At 51.5% G+C, this 19,876-nt stretch overlaps 1 protein-coding gene across 1 annotated transcript; it reads right to left on the reverse strand.

Moving 5' to 3' along the window:
- Positions 1-4,919: 4,919 nt before the first annotated feature.
- On the reverse strand, positions 4,920-9,755 carry LOC141476712 (gastrin-releasing peptide-like). Its single transcript, XM_074165517.1, has 3 exons — positions 9,605-9,755; positions 8,260-8,510; positions 4,920-4,973 (listed from the first exon to the last, which is right to left on the reverse strand). Exons 1-3 carry the CDS (start codon positions 9,753-9,755, stop codon positions 4,920-4,922), a joined length of 456 nt encoding a protein of 151 aa, XP_074021618.1.
- Positions 9,756-19,876: the final 10,121 nt, after the last annotated feature.

A 19,876-nucleotide genomic window follows, 5' to 3' on the forward strand; every position in this document is an offset into this window, starting at 1 on the left:
CATATCTTTCTTGTGCCCTGCCTAGTTTTCTGTGTTTCTACACTTTCTTTCAAATTGTCCCATTCCATTTTAAAAGCTCATTTGTTCATTTTGTTGTAAATATCTTCTCCTTCTTAATTGGGTGCTGAGTCTAATAATCCTGCCTCGGCTTGTTAACTGTACAATAGCAGTCAGAGTTAATGACCCATTAGTGATTAATTCCTTAAACAGCATCTAATTGCTCACTGTAAAACCTTTTCTTAAAACTGGATTAAATCATCTAGATCCTTAACCACTTCTTTACTCTAACTTCGTTAAGGCTATTAGCCTGGCCTTTTCCGAGTGATCTATTTCTTCTTTTGCTTAGACTGTATTAGCAAGACAGTATTTTTAGTGTCTATATTTGACTTCTTTGCAACATCTGAAGCTCTAAGGAAAAGACTGCCAGTGACAGTATTAAGAAATATACTCCTTTGGAATGAGACAACTGCAGACGGTGACTGTCCTTACGCTGACCATGGCCCACCACTGTTGGGAGAGGTGGAGGTGTAGGACAAGGTTCGTGAGCGGCTGTGACTACCCATGGAAGTGCGTAGGTGTCGGCAGGTGAAGCTGTAAATGCTTCTTAGAGTTTCCCAAGAGTAACTGGATCCTTGCTCAGTGTCCTGAATACGGGGCAGTGGGCAAGGGCTGGGACTCCTGTGAGGGATGGCTCCCTGGAGAGGAATCCTTGCTACTCTTCCGTGGGCGCAGAGCCCTGCTCCTGGGGCTACTGCACCTCCCCTCTTGACACAGGGCAAATGACTCATGGCGGGGGGGGGAAACCTTGCTAGGGATGGAATGGAATGGAATGGAATGGAATGTCCTGTTTGCATTTGCTTCAAAGCTTTGGAAAAGCGAAATCAAATCACCATCTCTGCACCTACTTCATCTGTAGCAATGTCTTCGCTGGCAAATGAGGTTAATCCTGGGTGATTTCTCATTAAGATGTGAAATGCAGAGACTGTTTTTTGTGAGAAGTCTCCGTTAGGCCTGGCTGTCTTTGCCCAGCCCAGAAATCCCAGGCGTAACATACAGATGTGTAAGGTTTTGCAGAGGGCAGCAGCATGAGCTATGCAGGAGAGAAGGCAATTGCCATAAAGAGCTCTGAAGATCTCTGAATTAATAACTATGAGGAAATGCCATCATGAAACTCGGTCTCAATGGCATGATTTCTCAGCAGAAAGTGTATTCTAAGCTGTCTTCCTTCCCAGCCCTGTTCAAAATCCTGTCAGTATTCAAGAAAACCGGCAGAGACACCTGACCTATTTAAGCCAAGGAGGGTTTTGGCACAGAGTTCAGCTCAGTGGCTTTCCAGCGGAGCGAGACTGGCTCTCTGTCCAGGGCTGACCCTCAGTCCCTGCTGGACGGGGTCAGGAGAAGCTGTCATCCCCTCTGGAGCTGTGGGACGGCTGAGTTTGCTCCACGGCCACGCCGGGTCACAGCCCCTGCGAGGTGAAAACACGCAGAGCTCGGTCACAAATTTCTGTTCTGAGCTGTTGGGGTTGAGGGCAATGCTGTTCCCTTCCTCTGTTGAGGACGTGTCAATGTCTGCAGGCGAGAGTTGAAGGATCTTCTTTCCATCTGCCTCAGCTACATCTGACAAGGGTTTCAAGTAAGAACATTTAGTTAGTTACTATTGAAAAATCTCACGTACTTGTTCAAAGCTCCTGGCTACACCTTTCTTCAGTTCAGTCTGTTGGGACATAATATGAAGTCCAACTCCCACAGGCATTAACTCAAGATGTTTCCCTTCAGCTATAGTGTTTTTGGGCTGGACACTCAGGCTCTTTCTTCTATACAGTCAGCATCTTCCCGTGTCACCGATGCTGTGGGTTATAAACCTTTAACAACTTCCTTCAGTAGTTCGCCCGCCACAGAGTACCCATTTACAAAATCCTATCATAGCAGAAAATAGTGGAATAAAACAAACAAAAGAGAGCAGAGCGAAAAGCTGGTTAGACCGGGACGCTGGTCACTCTGATAACATCACCCTTTTTTTCTGGTAGAATGAATATCGTGTCTCCTCTCTCTGAGCATCCCTGTGTTCTGCCAGTGCATGATGTGAAAATTGGCTGACATTTGGCAGTCATCCCTCTGTCATATGACATTTCTGCCCCGCTAAGAAGTGTGAAATCAGCTCTGAAATGTTTGGTTCTGTGTAGAAATGTGGTTAAAGTCAGCTGGGCAAGACATTCCAGAGACAGTTTAAACAGAGGCAGCAGAAATTTGGATGGAGGCAAGACGAGGTAAGAACTGAAGCTTTGGCCACCGCCACAGAAGGGAGAGTTGAGGTAAACGGGATGGTGTCCCACTGCTGACCAGCGCGGGCCGGTCAGATGTCCCTCCTCCGACTCCATCTCAGCAGAGGCGGGCGCAGGGAGTAAAATAGAGGCCTCCGGGCAAATCCAGAGTGTCACCGAGGGTATGCTGGTTTGAAGCAATGCTTTTAAACAAAGGTCTCAGGCTCACCAGCAGCTTGTTCTTGCTCAAATGCCTTTGCATTGTCTGTCTTCGGGCAAGGTGGCACACAGGGACAAAACCAGAAAGGCAAAACTGAAAAAGATAAGCATTTTAAAGTTATAAAAATCCTGGGACAGCAATTAAGTACACTGGGTATTCCCTTTGGCTGGCATCCAACCATCCCATAGGTTGGGATGCTGAGATAAATCACATTTGTCCTGGAACTCAGAACATCTAAGGTGAGGCATGCAGGTAATCACTCGTCCTCTAATTGACTTTATACCCAACTGGCACCGCAGTGCCTTTTTCTCCACAGTTTTACCAGAGAAGACCTGCAGGCTTGACCGGAGTGCTGTGGAGTATTCCTTTGGGCATGGACTAGTCCTCACCTCCGTTTGCTGCCGCTCCGGGACTAAGTCAAGAGGAAATGAGAAGTGGGATTAGGATTGCGTAAAGGCGCGGGGATTAGCGGGACGGGCGTTACGTACCGATGCCGTGCGCGCTTCGGGGCAGCAGCCCGGCCTCCCGCACAGGTGCCAGGCCTCCGATTTGGGCAAGAAAAACCGCCTCTCGGTGAAGTCTGAACCCCGCCGTGCCCCGCTGATCCCGGGGGCGCCTCCCCGCGCCCCCCCGACGGCCGCAGGCCCACCGGCTGCTTCCCCGGGGCGGCGGGGCCGGCACCGGGCCGGTGACCGGCCCGGACGCCCAGCTCCCCCGCGGCTGCGGGCACGGGCGCCGCCCGGGTGGCACCGGGCACCGGGAGGAGCCGGGACGGCGGGCGGCGGGGCCGGGACGCGCCCTGCCGGTCGCCCGCCCCGCCCCGCCGGTCGCCCATCCGTGGTCCGAGGGCGCCCCCTGCTGGAGGCGGCCGGAGCAGACTCTGCCCGGGGTCCCCCCGGCTCCGCGGGGTTCGCAGCCGGACGGACCCTCGGCAGGTCCGGGGCCTCCGGCGCCTTGTGAGGGCCCCCGGGTTGGACAGGGCGCTTGCACCAACGCAGGCGTTTGTGCAAAAACACGCATGTGGCTAATTCACCTCCGCTTCACAGGGTGGGACGTCTGGAGGTCACCTTATCCAACCCCCCTGGTCAAGCAGGGTCACCTACAGACACGGTTGCCCAGGACCACATCCAGATGGCTTTTGACTCTCTCCAAGGAAGGGGACTCCGCCACCTAATCTGGGCAACCTGCGCCAGGGCTAAAGCCGCCCCCACAGTGACAGCGCGTTTCCTGATGCTCGGAGGTGCCCATTGCCTCTGGTCCTGACACCGGGTCACGGGGTATCACTGGAAAGAGCCTGGACCTCCCTTCTTTATACCCTCCCACCAGGTCTATTCATATAGCAAGACGCCCCCGAGCTTCTCTGCTCCAGGCTGAACAGCCGCAGCCCTTCCTCTGAAGAGAGGTGCTCCAGACCCATCATCATCGTTTGTGGCCCTTTGTTGGAGTCTCTCTCCAGTTTGCGCACATCCCTTTTGTACTGGGATGCTCAGAACTGGACACAGCACTGCAGGGGTGGCCTCACCAGTGCCGAGCAGCATCACCTCTTTACCCAGACCTGCTTCTCCTGCTCCGTTGAGCTGCGCATGTCGTCCTCACCATCTGGTCTGTCCGTGCTCTCCTTGGAGGAAGGGTGGCAGCACCTTCTCTCCTTGTCTGGGCCTCTGATGGCGTGACTGCCCAGGCCAGAGAGCAAGGAGCATGGCTCAGCTACAGTCTGCTGAGCCCCACAAAAGATGTCACCATCTCCTTCTCCTGGGAGGCAACGTTCTTCCTTTGGTCCCGCGTGGACACACAATGGTACTGGACCTGCTCACACATGGTGAGGAGTGTGTGGTGGGAGCACATCGCCCAGAGGCAGAGTGTTTCTCAGCAGGTCTCGGGTATGGAAGCGCTTCTCCTGCCCTGTCCTTGGCCCACCGACATCTCGGGAGGGCAGCGGCAGCTTCCCTCTGCTGAAAAACCATCACAGACCAGGGAGCGATTCAAGAAGGAGAAGAGCTTCGGTGGAAAATGAATCATCCTGTCGTTTCTTTGTCACTAGCTGCGGCACAGCCCATTTCCATTCTACTAACTCAAATAAAAGTATAAACTCAGCCTTTTTATTGGTACTATTTATTGCGAATGTTGAAATGTCATGTGGTTTGGGACTAAGAGATGAACTGATTAGATAGGTAAGACGTATAATTAATTGGAAGACCCCTCCGTGACAATTATATATATCAAAGCCGTTCAGGTGAGAAAAATGCAACCTTGAAAATGAAGTGGAGAGTTTAGTCGTTGCTGAAACATACAAGAATATGTGTATTTAGATATTTTACACAAAGGAAATCTTGTTTACAGGAAAGAGACCTTGTTGGTTATCTGATACAATCAAGTGCTTGTGAAATATAGTCTCTTACGGAAAGTATTCCATTTCTTCATGATTTAGAGACCTTCTTTCAGCTTGGAGTGCTCTCTTTCATATTCACAACTTGAAGCAGATAGTCCATCATCTAATAAAAAGAGAAAAACATCGTTTATACTCCCGTCCTGAAAAAAGTAATTCACTAAGTTAATAAGCCTAATATATATCCCCTCTGTGTATTCACACAACACACACTTTCCTAATAATCTTTCCAAAACAGACCTCATTTGTCTTGGTTAGCGCAATAACCGCTGCCAAAGTACCAGGAAACTCATTCTCCCAAACAATTCTGTCTGCCATCTCATTTATATAGTGTCTCGTTAGCGTTAAAAAGCCAAGTCCTAGAAACAATTTAAGGCTTATTTTCCAACTTACTTTTACACTTAGGCCAACTTGCAGGAGAGATTTCCCTTCTGATCTTTAACTACTTTAACTGCAATTTATTCACAGAATAAAGAGCAGGCAAGATCTTCATTTGCCTGTTATTAATTGAAAACAGAGGACAATAACTCAAGTGCACCACTCGAAGCCTAATTCCCAGAACGATTATGTTCGTCTCTGGCTTTTCTGACCATTTGTGTGTTACAGCACTTCGCCTGCTCTGGGTGACTCTTATGGAAAGAATTTTCTTGTTCTTGAGAAACGTAGAGCGCGGTGTGAGCTTTAGCGGTGACTGATGCTCTGGATGAATTTGAGCTAACAAGCAAGACCCTGGATCGAGTTACCTGAAGTACGTGTCTGGATTTACTTCTCCAGCCTCTAGCTTTGGGGATTCCCGATCTTCAGTTTAAAATTCAAAGTTTAAATTAAATCAGCTAAATCTGAAAGAGTCCATGAAACAACATCCTCACAGCACCTTTCCTCCCGACGCAGCCGGTCCTGGCGTGCGTCCGGCAGACGGGCACCGGGGGCTGCAGACACCGAGAGAGACCCCTCACCCCGTGGTGGGCGTCTCCGCGAGCGCACCCTGGGTCTGGGGGGGTGGCAGCCCCTGGGCGGTGGCGTGCCCGTGGGACAGCTCTCCCACCAGTGGGCAGCAGGGCTCACGGTTCACCTCTTTTTGCTGACATTTCAATACCTCAATCCAAGAGGCCGTTTCACAGCCAACAGCGACCTGCTGTGAAAATGCTGCTGCTTCCTCCAAAACCAGCTTCTATTTCAAACTCCAACACAATGTGGCTGGAAAAGCATTTAACGCCAAGCACGAACTCCTCGTATGCGCTGCACCACCATCACGGTCAGCTCACTCTCCCCGGCCATCGCCTGCCGAGGCAGGTACATCGTGCCTGTACCCTCGTTAGCTGCGGTACGGCAGCACCTTAAAGGAAGGTGTTGTCTAACCAAAGTTTGTGCAACACGGACCCCCTCACATCCAGAAAAATCTACAGAATCACAATCCAAAGGTCATTCATGCTCTTGCATCGCTGTGTATGTGTGACTGAATTTCACATGTGCACCAGAATCTCACCTTTATAAATAAACGAGGTGCCCTTTATTTAAAATAACAATTATCATTATTAAAATGTTTAAGAAACAATCACAACCCTCCAAAAAGTAAAGCACATCCCTTTCGATCTTCAGGTCTTCTTCACCTGGAAGGCGGATCTCAAAATTAGCTTAACCTTCAGGTGCTGGGTTTTTACTTTCCGAAGTCAAAGGAGAAGCGATCCATCAAATCCTACCCCGGCTGCGGGTAACCAGGTGTCTGTGCCCAACAGCAGCAACCCTTACCGATTACTGTCACAACTATGTTTTACTTCACGATGGAGACAAAGTAACTGCTGAATGCTGGGAATCGAAAGTTCTACGGTAAAATGAGGTTCTGCGAGTTGTCATGTATCTCAGTCACATGAAAGACATGGTTTTTTTACTAACCATTGGAGAAATCCGGGCATTTAAGGCAATAATCTCGTTATTCCACATGTTCAATGTCTGACCACAAAAACAAGCATATTAATTTAGGGTAAAAGTACACGCATGTAGATATGATTCAACTTACTGGAGGCAGCTTTCAGCCTTCGCAAGTATGATTTATTGCCAGATACTTTCAGAAGTAAAAATATTTCCCTTTTTACATAGCATAACGGAGTTTGTTCATCTAATTTGATTACAAAGCTGCACACTGCAGAGCTGAAGATGAGGTAAATAGTTTTCTTTTTAGACAGTATAAATCACAGTTATTTTAAGCAACGCTGTCATAAAGCCATAGCCAGAAAGAAACCTATGGCCAGCATTCGTATCAGTGCTGTAAGAGACTTAAATCAGGGCTTTATTTAACGGGTAATATTTTTACCCATATTCAAGTCAAAACCAAAGCATTCACTGACTTCACTGGACTTCATCTCAGGAGGAACACTGGGCTGAAGTTAGCCCAGGAATATTAATGACACCGTATTACAGTAGAATATGGGAAGAAAAAAAATCTGCCCATTAATGTCTTTGAGGGGGCATATTAATCTTTTTATTCTATTTCAATGTCACCCACAAGAATTCTGCAGCTCTATCAACATTACTGTACCTGGTGCATTATAAAGTTTTCCAGTAAATTCTGCAATTTACATTATGTCGTTGAGCCCCTGATTACTTTCTGTAAAACCTCACCGATACCCTTCCAAGTGCCTTTTGTAGGATTTTTCCAAAGGAATAGGGGCAAATCTGTTGCTGTCTCGTGAAACGGTGCGAGCGAGTTCATCAGCCTGAGGAAAGAAGCGGTGGGTCCCAGGCACCCACGGGAGCTTCTCAGTAGCCACAGACTCATTTTGCAAGACCACCAACGACCGCAGCAGTGGCCGGCACCACCGGCCGGGGGGGAAAGAGCTGCGTGAGGCAAAGACGGAGCTGGGAACAGAGGAAACTCTCCCACCGGTCGCTCTGTCCACTCGTGGGCAACCTCACAGGCCAGACGAGGGAACAGCAGCCAGAACGGCCACTGAGGGAGACGCTCGACAGGATGCGGCTTTATACACAATTTGCCTTCTCTGGGCAAATCTTTCCCTCTGGGCTCACACCTGGTTCTCACACCAGCTTGTTTTTGCTGGGTTAATACAGAACTCGGGGCTGATGTGCTCATCGGAGCGTGAAGTGCTGGAGAAGAGAAGGATGGAACGACCAAGCAACTTGAAGGGAATGCAGACACTGAAATCTGCGTCAAGCTTGCTGAGTTTATGCCCAGTATCAAATTAATTCATAAAAAGTACTGTCTGTGAGTGACAATCTGTAACCAAGAGCAGAGCCTTACTTTTAGGAATGACCCGTGCGCGAGACGCATTTCTGCTACTTTTCTGGACAATCCACAAATTAGAGGAAGCTGATATGTTACCGTAAAATTAAGTGTGAATATATGGAGGGTTTTTTACAGGTTTTATCTTACTTACGTCTTTCCAGCTGCTATTGTCATCTGTCTCCCATGTGTTCCTGGTATACCAGGGAAGCCCTCCTTTTAAAAAGTGAGCACTTTTATTTTCATTCCCTTCCAGCAGCCGTAGCAAATATTTTGAGATTTCTTGCCACTGCAGGTAGTCTTCCAGCTGCTTGATATTTTCAGGTAATGCTGAAAAAGGGGTCTTGTTTTCTTCTTCGTAAGCATAAGGAAAATCTCCAGTGCTCTTTTTCCCCATTAAATGTCCTGTAAGAACAATGACGGTAGCATGAAATTAACCAAAACAGGTATAGATACGATTGTTCCAACATCAGCTGGGAGTTGTTATTGACTGATATTTTGGAGAGAAGGGAAGGGGTTAGATGCTGAAGCACAACTGGGATCGGAGATTTTGTGACCAGGTCACACACACAATTAATTTCCTCTGTCTCTTACGCTACGTTGTCAGAGAAGATGTTGCTGACACCAGGACAGAGATAAGAAGCATTTTACCAGGAGAGGCACCCGTTAAGATTTGCTGGAGTAAGAAGTGAGTGGAGAAGTGTTAAGTTTTAGATTTTCCCTGCCTTGACGCGGGATGTAGGGAACCGTAACCCTATGTTCCAGTGCCTTTCTAGGAGCTGAACTGGAGCCACTTTTGGTGCACCGTGCCTTACTGTCACGGGAGCTGGCTTCGGGCTGCAAAGGAGGCCACTGGGAAAGGGAGGGGGACAGGCGGCACCAGAGAAGCCTCCCCAGTCCAGGCTGATCGCCCGGGCCCCGGCTGGACCAGGGCCCCCCGAGGTGCTGGCTGCGCCCCGGGGGGCTGGGGGTCCCGCCCGGCTGCCGTCGGGCTTGGGTTCGGGTTCCCGATCTCTGCCGGAAGGCAGCGGTAGGAAGCAACCGCCGAACGAACGCGTCAAGGAGAGCGGGGAAAGCCGCGGTACCCCGCACCCTCTGCCCCGCACACGGGCGGGGTGCCGGGCCGGCGGACCCCGGGGATCGCCCCGGCCGCCCCCGGGCAGCGCACGGGGCCCGGCGCCGCCGGCCGGTACCGAGGAGCGACCGTCGGGGACGCGCTCCGGCGGCTCCGGGGCGCGGAGCCGAGCGGCACCGGCGGGGCGACCGGCACCGCGGGGCGGCTCCGCCGGTAGCCCGGCGCGGCGGCGACGGCTACAGTCGCAACCCCGTCCTGTCCCCGCGCTGTCCCGGGAGGCACGGAGAGCCGTCGGGGCGAGGCGCGGCCGGTACCGGCCGGAGGGAGGGGGGTCCGGTGCGGCGGCGGAGCGTCCAGCCGCGGCGGGGACGGGGCGGGCGGGCGGCGGGGACGGGGCGGGCGGGCGGCGGGGACGGCGACTTACCCACAGCCCAGTGGCTGCCGCGGGGGTAGATCTTGGTGAGCCCGGGGGACCCGCCGGGCTGCAGCGGGGCCGCGCCGCCCTGAGCCGCCAGCAGCGCCAGCGCCAGCAGCGGCAAAGCTCCGGGACGCCGGGGGCCACCGCCGCCGCCCATCCTACCGCTGCCGGTGCCGCCGCCGGTGCCGCCGCCGGTGCCGCCGAGCCGCCCTCCGGCTCCGTCTGGGCGAAGCGCTGCCGCCGCCGCCCCCCATTTATACGGAGCCGGGACCGGGCGAGAGCGGAGCTCCAGCGCCTGACGCCTCCTCGCGGGGACGGGGATGCGGCCGCCCCCGGCCCCCCGTGGGTGGCTACCGGCAGCCCCGGCCCCCCCGCCCGCCTCCCCGCTCCCGGCGGGGGGGCGGCGGCCCCGGGGCTCAGCCCCGGCGCCGCGGAGGACTGAGCCCCGGGGTCGCCGACTGCTCGAAGGGCTTCGCCCGGTCGCGCCGTCGTTTCCCGCTCCTGCCGGTCCCGTCCCGGGCATCCCTCCTGCCCCGACCACCCTTGGGCTGGGTCCCCTGCCCATCGTCCCCCGCGCCCGGCCGCTTCCATACTTCTGGGGAGACCGGTCCGCGTGTCCCTCGGGGTTATTTTTCTCGGTTACATTCACAAAACAGAAGTTTGGTTTTTTCCCTCACCTCCGTTCATCTCACCCGGGGCTCTGAGGTGGCCTGGGTGGCTGTGAGGGACCTCTGAGACGGGACGGATGCTGCTGGCGGTGCCCGGGTGACCCTTCCTCCCTTGTGCGGGGTCGGGGTCAGCCCCGGCCCCGGCCCCGGCCCCCGCACGGGGGAGGTGGGGAGGGACGGCCCCGCTGCAGGAGCCTGCGGTTTGCCGGGGGACGCGGGGGGCTTTGGCAAAGGCAGAGGAGGTGGGTGAGGGAATGCCGACGGCACCGTGTGGCCTTACCTTCCACCGTGTGGGACTGCGCGTCCTCCTGCTAAGCTTTACTCGGTAAAAGGGCTTTCCCGGTGTCGCCAGAGGCTGCGGGAGCGGGGAGCCGGGGTGACGCGGTTACGCTGCTGTTACAGGAACTATTTTTCTGAAGAAGAAGTTTCTATTGACGTGAATCTAGCATGGAAACGGTCACAGAAGTGGTTTGCTGCTCTGGACTACAATGACCGAACAGGTTGAAAAATTTTTACAAGAGCTTGTTGGGGAAAAACGGTGCTGTCTAGAGAACTCTGTCAGGAGACAGCATACGCGGTTAACAGAGCTGAGCGTGAGGAACTTGCCAGATCCTGCCCCTGCCCCTGCACGACTGGAACGGAACTGTACCCAATGGAAACCACCATGGATGTGAATTAACATAATTACTGGGCAAACTATCTAGTGCAATCATTTTTGAAGGCAATTGTGTGTCCTACTGTAGGAGCTAAATTGTTCCCTTGTTTAGTCTTAGTTTATTGCATCTTCTTTTACTGATTAATGCGATTCATTCTTTTATTTGGGTTATTAATTATGCATTCTTGTTCAATTTACAATAGTATTCTCATGCCTCCATCACGGGTTTCGGTGTGCAGCCTGAACAACAGCGACAGACGACACGTGCTCTGCTGAGCGAGGGCTGATCAAACACAGTATCGCCGCCCGGGAAACCCTAATTGTTCAGTGCAATTCAACACAGGAAATTGAAAATTCAGGAAGCTGCCCATTTTCAGACACAGCGGCTGTACTGGAAGCCCTGGGACTGTCCTTGCCTCCCTTGGCTGTTGTGCTGGACCCACTGTTATGGGTCAGCCCTCCCGGTGGCCTGGGGGACGGCGGTGACAGGCGGCGGGGCGCAGCGTGGCTGAGGGTGACCCCGATTCCAGCCCCGGTCGCTCCAGAGCCACCGAAACAGGTCCCCTCAGACCGGGCTCCACCAGGCCCGGGGGAAGCCATCCGCAGGTCATCTCCCCTAAACCGCCACCTTTGCACAAATGAACTCGGGAAACCAGTTGTTTCCTGGTCCTACGTTCAACACGATGCTTTTGTTACTTTCAGCCGTTTCCGGTGGTTTTGCTTCTGTTGCTTTAGGTAGGGCTTACTGAGGATTAACAACATACAGCAATACTGAAACCCTCCGGTCAGTAAGACATATAGAGCTATATGTAACATATAAGTCAGTCAGACATACAGAGCTGTATGTAACACCCAACGTGCTGCCAGGGAGCTTTGGCCAGTAACGCCAAACCATGAACTCTTTCTTACTCAGGTCCTTGTTCCCAGTATTCCCAAGTCTCTTCCACCACAAACACTCTGCAAACAAATAAACCTTTCTCAGAGTTTGTATACATACTACACCTTATACATTTCAGGTGTTAACACTTCACATTAAATCTCATTTTGCGCTGCCTTGAGCTGCTCTCATTTGTGATTGTTCCTCGTACACTCCCATTTTCATACCTTGTATAATGGACTTAATGAAAGTTTAAATTAGCTTGACCTTTAGGTGATTAAAGTTACAGTGAAAAATACTGATTTAGAAAGCTGATCAAATTTGGGGTTGAATTTTCTTTTTAATTAAGATTAAAATTAAGGACGGATATTTTTGCCAAGAAAAGTATATTTCCAGGGTTTTGTCGTAAAACAAATGAACATAAATTAAATGAACAAAAATCTGTTTAACTCCTCCAAACAATCGAACTGGGTTATTTGAAGCCACCAACAAAAACTCAGTTTGAGGATTTTCTTTTTTTCTGGAAAAGAAAAACAATAATTTTCCCAAACTAGAGCAACCCTACAGGCCCGTTTTACCCTTGCTTTCGTACTGAGAGCCATCATGAGAGCCTTCGCTCCTCATCGCCTACGTTCAGTGACAGTTTATTCTTACTGTTTTCAAAAGAAACAGACCCTCATAAAATCTTCAATCCCATAGTTTGCGCAGGTCTCTCGATTCCTGCATACACAGAACCAACACTCGCAATGATGGACCTGAAATACGGAGCCCTCCGCAGGATCCCAAACGCCCGCAGGGAGCGTTAGGGCCAGGCTTGTGTTTTCCCAAAGCAGCCTCAGCCGCACGACCGATGCTTTCCCCCAGCGTATTGCGCTAACGCAGTAATACCTGCCGGACACGTCACTTACTGCTCACACTCCTCCTGCACCTGCGCTCGCCGGCAGGACGGGGGGAACCGAAGAATCCCAGACTCGGGAGAAACACCACCAAAGCAGCAGCGTGGTCTCCCAACGCCTCCCCACAGCCACAGGCTGAGCCCAGCGCTGCGCCGGCCGCTGGGAGGGGTACCGAGAAAAATCCCTCTGTCGCGGCCTGAAGGCTTCAGCAAACCCGGCTGCTCCCGCCAAGCAAAGCCAGCAAGCAGCACAGACCGCACCGTAGCGTAATTCCAAGTAATTTATTCTAATTAAAGCTTACTCATTTATGCTAAACAACTAATATCCCTCAGCAGTTGTCCCCAGCCCGCCACGGGGCACCTCGGGGCTGGCGGGCACGGCGTGTGGACGGCAGGGAGCGGCGGTGGCACCGGCCGGGACTGGGACGAGGACGCCGCTGCCGCCGTTTGCTGTCGCGGGCTCTGCCCGTGGCTGCTGGGGGAGCGAGGGGAGCCATGGCCGGGGGTGCCAGCACCCCGTCCTGAGCACCATCAGCTCTGCTGCCGCAATGAGGATGCCTTAATCGCCCCAGGGTACGTGCCTGAGCAACGCTGCTTGCTCGTGGCCTACGGGAATTAGGCAGAAATGTTAATTAAGTGAACTGACCGAATCTGCAACAAATACTCTTGTGGCTTTGCACAACCCCTTCAGGCCCTTAGTGGCTTTTGCTGAGCAGGAGAAAACGTATAATTTTCTTTTTTAATGGGCAGTACATCTGTGGTCCTTGCCCGTGACGGGACCGGGTCTGCCCCAGTGGGACCTCTGGGTCCTTCTGGAGCCGCCCCGGACCCAGCTGCTGGCCCACAGGGTCTTCTGCTAGCCACAGCCCATGGCTCTTGGGAGCAGGAGGAGCTGCGAAGGAAGAAGCTGCTCCTGGACATATTTATTATGCTGTGATCACTGTAGGCGTTGGTGACTTTTCATAGGCAGGACTATCGTCTGCGTGCCACGGCTCATGGACCCTCCAGCTACAGGCATTCACCTGCCCCGGGCTGGATGTTGCTCTTTCCATCGTGTGCCTTTCCTGCTGGCACCTCTGGACTAACGGGGCACTAATTAATGCATTTTGTACCCTGGCGTGTCTTTTGTGGGGTCACAGCTAGAACTGGGGGGCAAAGAGTTCAGCAAAGGGAATCCTGACTGGAAAAAGAACTCAGCACTGAAGCAGAATAACCCCAATAAATAAATCAAAATCAATAGATCAATAATAAATCAATAAATCAATCAATAAATAAATCAATAGATCAATAAAACCAAAATGTCCATTTAAAGCTAAGCCAAGCCACTGCAAAGATGCTGGAATATTCCAATATGTCAATGTAGAAAGTGGCAAGAGCAGCAAATTTGACACAGCGGTGGCCGAGAATCCCGCCAAGACAGCAGTGAGGAACCAGGTAGAGCAGCAACTGCAGCAGCCCCCCTGCCAGAACGGAGCAGAGACGCGGTGCCCGCAGCCCCCCCGTGCACAGGACCCCCCAAGCCTCCCCCACCGTGCGGCTGTGGACGTGGCACCCACCATCAGGAGCCTCATCACTTGCCCCGTCCCTTCCCGGGGAGCCAAGAGCACATAGAGCAGATGGATGTGAGGTCCGTGTGCCTCCATCAGCAGTACCCTCTTGGATTAACCTCTCTTGTTAACCTTTCCACAAAAATAATAATTTAATAATACACAGAAATACTATGGGGGACCCCCCCCAGCAGAGAAGGATCCAGGTACAATAGACACACGTTATCAACTGTGACTCATTCATTCGTCTGAGAGAACCTTTCCTTCTGGAGGAAGAAATCCCATAATAAAAATTTGTGTTTGAGCATCAGGAAACACCTCTCCATTTTAAAATACCTTTCCACGTTTCATATATCCCATGACAAAAGGAACTATTATTGCGGTTCACGGCAGGAAAATATTAATGGGTTTTAAATGCTGTTACCACAATAACACTCTTTAATTTCCTTCCTTTACATTTTAGACAACTATGACTGTTCTATCAGCAAGGCAGATTTTATGGAAATAAAAAGGGATAAAAGAAAAATGGTGTGCCTTTCATCATTTTCTTTGTAGCCTTCCTGTCGTTAGAGACAGCTGTAATACATGTACAGAACAAACAATGGTTCCGGCGTATCACCGGTGTAATAACAGGGCACCATCGCTAAGGAATACTCTGTAAATGTTGAAGATGCCGAATAGACTGATCTCCAGTGCTTCCAACCCGCAGCCAGGGCAGGCGCTCGGCAAATAACCTGAAAATTGGCTCTCTGCAGCAGCAGCTCCCCGAAGAACTGAAGACATTTTTCAGAAAAGAGCTCCACAGCTTCACACGGGCTGAACAATATGAAATAATAAACATCTATTTAATAAGGCGCAGTTTGAGATATTTGATACTATTTGTGCTGCATTTTAGGAAGCCCCGGACCTGGGCAGCGGGAGCTGAACTAAAGCCATCGCCTGTTGCACCTTCAGTGTCTGTCAGCGCGGCATCAGCCATCACATCTCCTGCGATTTTTGTGCTGGAGGGGTTCGATATATTGGGAATTCAAATGGGAAGCATTTCTGTTTCTGAATTCTGGGGAAGTGTTGCTGCCCAGGCAGAGGCAGCCCCAGCTGGGGCCCTGGGCAGGGACACCTCCCACCAGACCAAGTTGCTCCAAGCCCCCTCCAACCTGGCCTTGAACCCCTCCAGGGATGGGGCAGCCACAGCTTCTCTGGGCAACCCGGGCCAGTGCCCTGCACCGTGCTCCCCTTCTGCTGGGAGGGCAGTTCCAGACTCTGCGGTGGCTTCCACGTGTGCCCTGTGTCCATCCCCAAGCACGAGGCAGTGGCGTGAAGAGCCAAAAACCATCTGTGTGGGGAAGGGCTCGGGGAGCAGGTTGAGCTGCTCCGTGAGGGGTTCATGGTAGGGAAAAGGCTCATTGTCCCTGGACAGTCCCAGCCGTTCCAGCAGGATTTCCCCGGGAGCTGGGACTGGGATAGCGCAGCAACCAGGAGGTGACTCATCTGCCCGTTTGTTAGTTTGCAACTAAATCTATGGAAAATAACCACCCAGGAAATTTAAAACTACGAGTTTTGTTTCCCAAATGTCAACTTTCTTCCACATCTAGCTGCTGCTGCTGGGTTTATAAACACCATATGTGCTGGAGAAAATAGAGCTGAGAACCTGCGCGACGCAAGTCCAGACAAGGAACAGACAGCAGGACAAGCGCAGGTGACAAAGGATGGGCATTAGTGAGCCATAAGGCTACCAGGCGGTCCCAGACTCCCCTCACTGGGGAAGCAGGAAAACCACACCACATCCAGCGGCTGGCGGAGAGATCACTGTCCCTTGGAAGCAGGGAGCTGCTGTGGCCAGCCCCGAGCCCCTGGGCCACCATCAGGCCCCCGACACAGCCCCAGCCACACTGCGACCACCAGCCCAGCATGTTGGCCGGGAAGGTGAGCCATGGCTCCGGGCAGCCTGGGGGCAGTCACACAGTGCCTCCTTCCAGAGAAGACGAATTCCAAACTGCTTCAGAATGCAGGCGGTCGCCGTGTCCACGTCAGATACCCACATACCTACATATAGACACAGACTACATATAGCGTGTGTATATATAGCCTCTGCTGAAAGCATCCTTACACACAAGCGACAGGGAAGCGGAGCTGGTGCTACACACAAAAGCAGGGCACTGGAGCACAAACAATGACGGAAGAGACGGAATATACTTATATAAGCCAAGCTGTGTAGCAGAGAAACGTGCTGAATTTTCGTCATGGGGGTGGCTTACATTTTGCTTGCTTTTGACCTCTAGGATGTTCAAAAAAATACTGATAAGAATCCACACATGCAGAAGGAAATGTCCTTTTCATCACTGCTGCTCACTGTCTTCATTAAATACAGAGAGAAGCGACTTGCTAAACAGGGCTTAGACCGGAGTTCTCCCTCCCGTTACTCCCTGTACCCATTCTATCCCCCTGATGCAGGCAGCAGCTCAGCCTGGGCCTCTGGCAGCCGGGATGGGGCTTCTCCAGCGTTGCCCGGCCAGAAGCCATGGTAGCCACGGGCAGTGCTGGGCTGCCTCGCACACCCCCAGCCTCCGTGACCCCCATCAAAGGGCTGAGAAGAGGGAAGTGGAGGATCCAAACAAAGGCAATCTGCCCTTCAGCCCTTTCCTGCGAGCACACCACCGTCCATGGCCATGGGGACCAGCCCGGGGGTCCCCACCGTGCCCGCAGCCCCTTCCCTGCACAGCTCTGAGCGCATGGGGGCCGTTTTCAGCTGAGCTCTGAGAAAGCAGCCAACCAGAATGAAAAGCCAAACAGCTTCCACCAAAGTCTGGGCTTCTACTCCCAGCTGCTAGTTAAAAACATACTGCTCGTGCTGGAGCAGCTTCATCTTTCCCCCCCCCAAAAAACCAAATAGTCTGGAGGCCTTGCCAGGACAGAGGCATTTGCTTTAAATTGCTTTTTCCTCTTCTCCAGTGACACAATGCGCAGTATTTCACCCCAACAGCCAGGGCAGCGCTCTTCCTGGGGGACGTCGATGTCTGACAGCACGTGGGCCCAGGTGAACCTGCCACCACCACTCCCCGGATCGATGGAGCGCTCCGACTCATTAATGAGCCAGGAGATCTGCCAATTACATCCTCGATCCGCCCCGACTCCAAGGGGAAGCTGCAGCCCAGAGGGGGAGCGGGCAACGGAAGAGAGAAGCCGTATTTGTAGAAAAGGGGAAGCACCTCGATGCATGAAACACGTAAGATCTTAACTTGCTGCTTTTCCCTCGCCAGCCCCGTCTGTAACCTGAGGAAACACGTGCACAGTTTATCCCTCACCCAAGGGGTGCGTGTAAAACTCTGCCTGAAGCACAACGAGCAGAAACATACACAAATTTAACCTGAGGCTGGCTCGTGCCCTTGCTGCAAATCATAAATTGGTGATAAACAGATGGATGGGACAGAACAGAAGCCAGTTCAGCTGGAGGGAACCTACAAGGACCACCTGGTCCAGCTGCCTGACCGCTTCAGGGCTGACCAAAAGCTAAAGCGTGTTGTTAAGGGCATTGTCCAAATGCCTCTTCAATACTGCCAGCCTTGGGGCACCCACCACCCCTCCAGGAAGCCTGTCCCAGAGCCTGACCACCCTCTTGGTAAAGAAATGCTTCCTCGTGTCCAATCTGAACCCCCCTGGTGAGCTCCAAACCATTCCCAGGCGTCCTGCCCCTGGATCCCAGGGAGAAGAGCTCAGCACCTCCCTCTCCAGGTCCCTCCTCAGGAGGCTGCAGAGCCATGAGGAGGCCCCTCAGCCTCCTTCTCTCCAAACCAGACCAAGGCAGGGTCCTCAGCTGCTCCTCACAGGACCTGCCTTCCTGCCCCTTCAGGGCTTGGCTGTCCGCCTCTGGACACGCTAAAGGACCTTCACATCCTTCTTAAAGTCTAATGACAACGCTACATGCTATAGTTAGGAAAACCCACAGCTCACAGTTCCCAACGGCTGAACCCGTTCCTTCTCTGTTGCCTCTATCCTGTTGACATGGAATTGTCTCTTGCCTTGTCACGGGCAGCACTGAGGAGTCTCGCTCCGTCTCCTTTGTACCCTTCCCACAGCGGCGGGAACTCTTCAGATTTGTGTAAGATTTACCATTATGGCATCCGGTCCTACCAGCTGAGAAAAAAAGTGATTATCACAACAGAGAAAGTAAATTCAACCCACATATTTAAGTGCTGCGTCATTTTATTAACCCTTGTTTCCTCAACACAAGAAAAAATTCCCATAATAGTGCGCTGAATTTGCTGTTTGGGTTATGTCCAAAACCCCACTCTCAAAGTTAGAGTTGACTGTGACTGCACTGGGGGAGGGGGACAGGAATAAACTGATTTCAGCAATAGGGGGAGGGGTGGTGGTGGGGGATAATAATAATAAAAAGTGTCTTACTACACATAAACTGTCTCCAAAAATTAAATTATTTTTTCTTAACTGTGGTGGCACACTTCTGGGAAGACTGCATTAAGGACACCTAAATTATTCTGACACGCCATTTGTTATACTCAATTTTATTTCCACACAATTTGACACAAAATAAGCCATTTTTATAATACAGTTTGTCATGAAAACTGCTTAGTAGTACACAAAAGAAGTAATATTACTTGGAAAAATTCAGCAGTTGTCTGCTTTCAGCACGAGCAGTTACCACAGAAGAGGTGCCATTATTGTATAATAGTGTGTTTCTGTAGAGGTAAGGGATTATAGAAGAAACAGAACTCCATAGGAGAAGAGCCTCACGCTGTTCCTTATCAAAGCTACGAACCAAAGCAAGCGAGGAAAACAAGTTCTGCTTTGCCGAAGGGACAACATTGACATTTGAAGCCAAGGGAAAAATCCAGAATTTCATAGAAGAGAGTTATCAGGTAAATTTTAAAATGAAAACCCACTTTTGTGTTTAACACTATTCAGGTGTCACATGACAAGAGAACAACACATTCTCAAACCTGGAATACGAATTATGTCTTAGTGGTAATATTTTTTCAGGACACTACTGGGCTAGTCATTCAATAATTTACAAGTGTTAATAAAGCCCCATCAAATCTCTGTCAGGTGTGTTTCGCGGCTGGGGACACAGAGGCAGAAAGGTCAACAGCTCCAACTCCACAAACACACACCCTCCCTCAGAATCAAAACCCAGGCCATCAGGTTCTTTTGTCTTCAACACAAAGGAGCCAGTTTCAAACTGAGGGAAAACGCTCCAAGTTTCCATTTCTCAGTTCTTAACGAGAAAGATTCTCGTTGATTTTTGTCAGATCGTATCCAAACAACTTTCTTCAGGCATAAGTCTGAGTAAGCTCCTACAACTCACTACCTCTTCCATCCCATACGCCGTGTCCTACAAATACTGATAAAAACAGTTTGTGTGGTCGTGAAAAGAGAGGGCGCTGACAGAGATTAAAAATAATCAAGAAAAAAAATATAAAAATGGACAAACAGGAGGGAGAAAGCGTGCTGAGATGCAGCTCCGCTCCAGAAACCCTGCCCCACACGTCAGGGAGCGCCAGAAGCTGCTTCAGCGCGTGGCAGAGAGTGTCTTCAGCAAAAGGGGAACTGAAAGCAGCGTCTGTTTAAGATAGTAAACATGCCGTTATATAAATAACCAACAGCCAAAAGCTCTACTCATT

The sequence above is a fragment of the Numenius arquata genome, chromosome W (assembly GCF_964106895.1).
Source record: "Numenius arquata chromosome W, bNumArq3.hap1.1, whole genome shotgun sequence".
Classification (NCBI taxonomy): domain Eukaryota; kingdom Metazoa; phylum Chordata; class Aves; order Charadriiformes; family Scolopacidae; genus Numenius; species Numenius arquata.